The sequence below is a fragment of the Lottia gigantea genome, assembly GCF_000327385.1.
Source record: "Lottia gigantea unplaced genomic scaffold LOTGIsca_726, whole genome shotgun sequence".
Lineage (NCBI taxonomy): Eukaryota > Metazoa > Mollusca > Gastropoda > Lottiidae > Lottia > Lottia gigantea.
Window position 1 is genome coordinate 11,166 of NW_008710445.1, and position 4,840 is coordinate 16,005.

General features: G+C 32.9%; 1 protein-coding gene across 1 annotated transcript; it reads right to left on the reverse strand.

Annotated features, from left to right (window-relative positions):
• Positions 1-1,005: 1,005 nt before the first annotated feature.
• LOTGIDRAFT_176086 (hypothetical protein) lies at positions 1,006-1,963 on the reverse strand (the record flags this gene model as incomplete). The annotated part of the gene is made up of 2 exons (XM_009066034.1): positions 1,006-1,589; positions 1,825-1,963. 2 exons carry the CDS (start codon positions 1,961-1,963, stop codon positions 1,006-1,008), a joined length of 723 nt encoding a protein of 240 aa, XP_009064282.1.
• Positions 1,964-4,840: the final 2,877 nt, after the last annotated feature.

A 4,840-nucleotide genomic window follows, 5' to 3' on the forward strand; every position in this document is an offset into this window, starting at 1 on the left:
CTATATTTTTTAAAACATACGTTCTGGAGAGGGAATCATTCTTTGAAAGTATAAGGGAGAAGGAGTGATTTTTGGAATACAAATAAAGAATAAAAAATGGGCAAAAAATCATGATAACTCGTGTTTCTATCCCTCTGAATAGATTTACCATACAAGGAATTACCTAATAATTTCATGCAATTACTACCAACCATATTACCTTCTCGTTTATTTTTATTCTTAGATCTCTCAAAATTAAAATATAATTTCTATATGGTGGAGTTTCCATTTCTAAACCTGATTTTAGTGCCAGTTTCCTGTTTACCTTCTTTATTCGTGAAAGTGATACCATCTTTAGCTGGTATTGGTTGGAAGAACATGTTCAAACCACACTGATAAAATAGCTGTTCTAGGTCTAAAATTTTGTTTATTGAAGAGTTTTACAAATTTTTTATTTTCTCCTGGTAGAAACGGTCTAGCACTTTCTGCTTTTGGATATTCACTGTCTAAATCTGACATTGCTGAAGCGTACAAACCGTTAGCATCAAATGAAATTAGTTTATTACAGTTTATTTTTTTTAAGTTTTGAATTAACTTCTGTTTTGTTTTTTGTGCTTGCGCTGTATTCTTTGAATAAATCAATTATGTTATCACTTCTTGAATTATCACTTCGTGTTTCGCTTTGTGAAATACTTTCTGTATCACTTTGTGTTTCACTTTGTGAAATACTTTCAGTATCACTTCGTGTTTCCTTTATTACAAGGAATTTCTGATCACTTAAAAGTTAGATATTGTTCAATAAATAGTAACTTTTACAGATACTAATGATATTTCTTCTTTCGAATCAAAAATCTTATGTAGATGAAGTGTAAATTTTTTTTTACTACATCTACAAGTATATATACCACCAACTTCTATATTACTATCTCTTTCATGATGTTCAATTATTGATTAAAATATTATAAATTCTTTATCTTGTTGACTTTTGTGAATATCAATTGAGGTAAATAAATCAGGATAATATTTTCATACATTGAGTGAAAAACTAGTATTAACAAAATATAGTTTTACATATTCAAAGTCTGATGTTCTTAAAAACGTATAACTCTTTATTGTGTGTGGTTTTTGTGGAGTTGAATTTCTAATAATGTTCATCGGTGGTGAGCTTTCCGTCTTTAATATCATATCAAAATCACCTATTGAAAGAATATCGTTGTCATTGTCTGGTATTATTAACATTCTAAAGGTTTCTATATATTTTTCATTTGTTTTAATTTCATACATATGATTAGGCTTGTTGTTTTCATCATTAACTTCCAAATCTTTATTCTCAACATATTCACCATCTTTGATAAATTCGAAAATCGTACGAGCCTTCAAATAGTTAGATGGATGAGAGAAGAAGATTGAATCGATTTTAACTTTTACAGGAAAAAGAATTTCAATTAGAGATTTACCTCGGAAATTACAGTTTTCTGAATCATCAAATATATTTTTAACGTTTCCACTTATATATGAAAATACTTTTATTTTTAATATAAATCCATATCCTTCCAACTGATATGTTGTTTCACCTGTAGGAATACGCTCAGTATTTCTCACACGGAAAACTGGAAGATTGAAATAATATGATTTTTTTATTTTCCTTGAGATGTTTTTCTAATGTGACCATATTTTTTTCATGTTTTAAAACTTCGTTATTAATAGTAGTTATCTGTTTTTGAATCTCGCTATCATAAATATTTTGTATCAGTTGATTAATATTGGTTAGTTCTTTTTGTAATTCTGTTTTAAATTTAGTTTCTAGCGCAGTTGATTCCTGTTGCCATTTGTCTTCACTTATACCTGGATTAATATTATCTATTAGTTGTTTAAGATCTATTTTTTGTTTTTTAATCTTATCATCTAATTTGGATATTAATGAAGCTAAAGTTTGTAATTGAGTTTTATCTACTACATTTAGAAGTTGTTTCACTATTATCATTGAGTGTGGTTTCTAATTCAGTTAATTTTTCTCCACTTATACCTGGTGTAATATTATCTATGGGGACGGTCGTAGACCAAGTGACGCACCAAACACATCATCGACGTATCAGCATAGTTAATGCAATAGTATGTGTTTTGTACCATGTAACATTGAGTACAGATTGTTTAAACACGTTCTGTATTATTACTGCTTAGAATGCGGTTATATGTTATAAAATCTATATTGGTAAACTATTTCTGGTTTTGCTATATTTGGTTTATATAATTTAGTAATTGTTGTAATTATGTTACGTTCGTTATTTTAGTTTTCTGAGATTATGTCGACTTACATCATAGTTTTGAAATCTAGTTGATGTGCACAGAAAAGACTTGTGTCTTATTATAAACCAATTTGTGTTTAATTGTATATCAGTTAGTAAGCAATGCATTTGATTGTACTGTCTAACAAGATTGTATATCACATGGTGTAATTATTTGTTCGGTGGTTAGTTTTTAATAAGCTCGTGCATTGTTCTATTGGTTGGATCAGGATACCTGCTGGTATAAAGCTTGAATTGGCTACAGTGGCCCAGTACCCACATGTGAGATAGTTGGAGTGCGCTGCTAACTTCTGTGGTCCTATTCCACAAACTGGTAACTATATTTTATTCTTTAGATCGTATATTAATGTGACTTCTACTAATTGTCGAAGTAGATGAGGTAATGTTTGTCACTCATTCTAATATGTTTTGTATATGATTTAATGTTAGTCGCGGGCTATGGATAATATTTATGGATAATATTTATAAATAATATTTAGAGGTACTTTACGCCGAAGATATTGATTTGTTAAACAGAATCTATTGTCATTTCAGGGATATTTATTTTGGTCGGTGATACTTTAGCACCAGTCCTTTTTTTACTAATGGTATGATGGTATAGATCTAATTAGTAATGGCGGAATGCATTGGAAGCCTCCGTATTGGTATTTAGCACATATCCACATATCCGCGACTATCCGCCTTTCATGTGGTGTATTTCTTAGATGTAATGTGTGTAATAAATGTATGAAACTGTAATCTGTAATTCCATCCTTCGACCCAAATACGTGGCGAGTCCCAGATTCCATCTTAGCTGCGACAATGGAGCCCCCAGAGAGGAGGATGGTTTGATACAAATGTGGTGTGTACGCCTGTTCGTTTTTTTGTGTTGTGTTCGAGGAAGATGATATATTTTTTTCTTGGTTCCGGTATCAATAATTTAATTGAGATGCTATGGTATAGAAGATTAAGGTGACTGACTGAGAGTGTAGGAGCAACGACGATGACTGAATTATTTTTCGACAACAGTGACTGAAATTGTGTGATCGACGGTATGAATGCAGGTAGTAACTAAAATATAATTTTGTATTTTCTTTTCCAGACTTAGCACGTTTTCCTCTGTTTCGCATGTGGTTCTTGTGGTTGTACCGTTCCATGTATGCAAATTTGGTTCAGATCTGGCCATGTCAGTATAATAGGATTAAGTTGCATGCTGAGGTATTTCAATTTGCTGGTTTTTCAGTTTTATGTTGATTTCTTATATTTAATTTGCATTATGGATAAGATTATGGAAGATGATATTGTTGGTGTTTGCGACACTTTGGTTCAAATGGGTATATTTTCAAAAGATGTGCATACTGCAGATGGTGTAACGTCTTGGATGAGCGAGACATTAAAAGCTCAAGGTAAGTGGCCAAATAAGTCGGAAGAAACTGAAACGGAAGACCTAGAAATCAGATTCCAAAACTATCGATATTTTACGGTGAGTCTGGTAAAGGAGAGGTAAGTTATGATCTGTGGAAATATGAAGCTGACCATTAAAGGAATATTAGCTAAACTAAAAAGCGTGTTCCGTATTTGTGAAGAATCAGAATCATTGATTGCTAATTTCTATAGTGCTCGACAGAAAGAGGCTGAATCTGTCACTTCTTGGGCATGTAGAGTCGAAGATTTGTTCGCCAAAGCAACTGAAAGTGAGCATTCGAATCCTATGAAGCTGGCAATGCAATCCGTAGAGTAGTTTGGCATGGATTATTACCTCATTTTAAGGATGTATCTTCGCATAAATACGATCAACCTACAACTTTCGATGAACTAAGAGTTGAGGTAAGGCGTATCGAGTTCGATTTAAATAGTCTGGTCGTTCATATGACTCAGAGTTAAAGGAACTTAAGAGCATAATGAAGATGTTGTCTACTCAAATGGGTGAATTGAAGGAGACTGTATCTCAGTTTGTTCAACCTGTCCAATCATCTTCCGATAGCACATCTCGAAGGGAAGGAAATAGAAGGTTTGGAACGTCTACGAATTTTCGTAATAGTTATCACACAGGACCAGTGTGTTGGAGATGTGGTAAACCTGGGCATTTACAGATGAATTGTAGGTCACCAACACAGCATAGCAATTGGTCGGAAAACGATCAAAGTCACGGGAAGCGTCACCGGTCAACTTGTTAACGTTGAAGATCAGCAAATTGTTGATAAGGTAGAAGAGTTTGATGTCCTTGGTAAAGTAGAAATTGACCCCAGTGATTTGACAACCGATGAAATAGATAAAGGTAATGAACTTTTATTGAGTTTTAGTGATATATTTGCAAGAAATGATTTGGATTTAGGTCATACTTCGCGAGTTAAGCATAGGATTGAACTCATGGATGATCGACCGTTCAAACAACGTTCTAGACGAGTACCCCCAGCAATGTTCAACGAAGTGAAAGAGCATTTAAAACAGTTGATGGCATGTGGAGTGATTTTCGTCAATTGAATGATAGGACAATTAAAGATTCATACGCTCTGCCTCGAATTGATGAGGTATTGGATTATTTAGCAGGAAAGCTTTCAACAGTAAGTTAGACA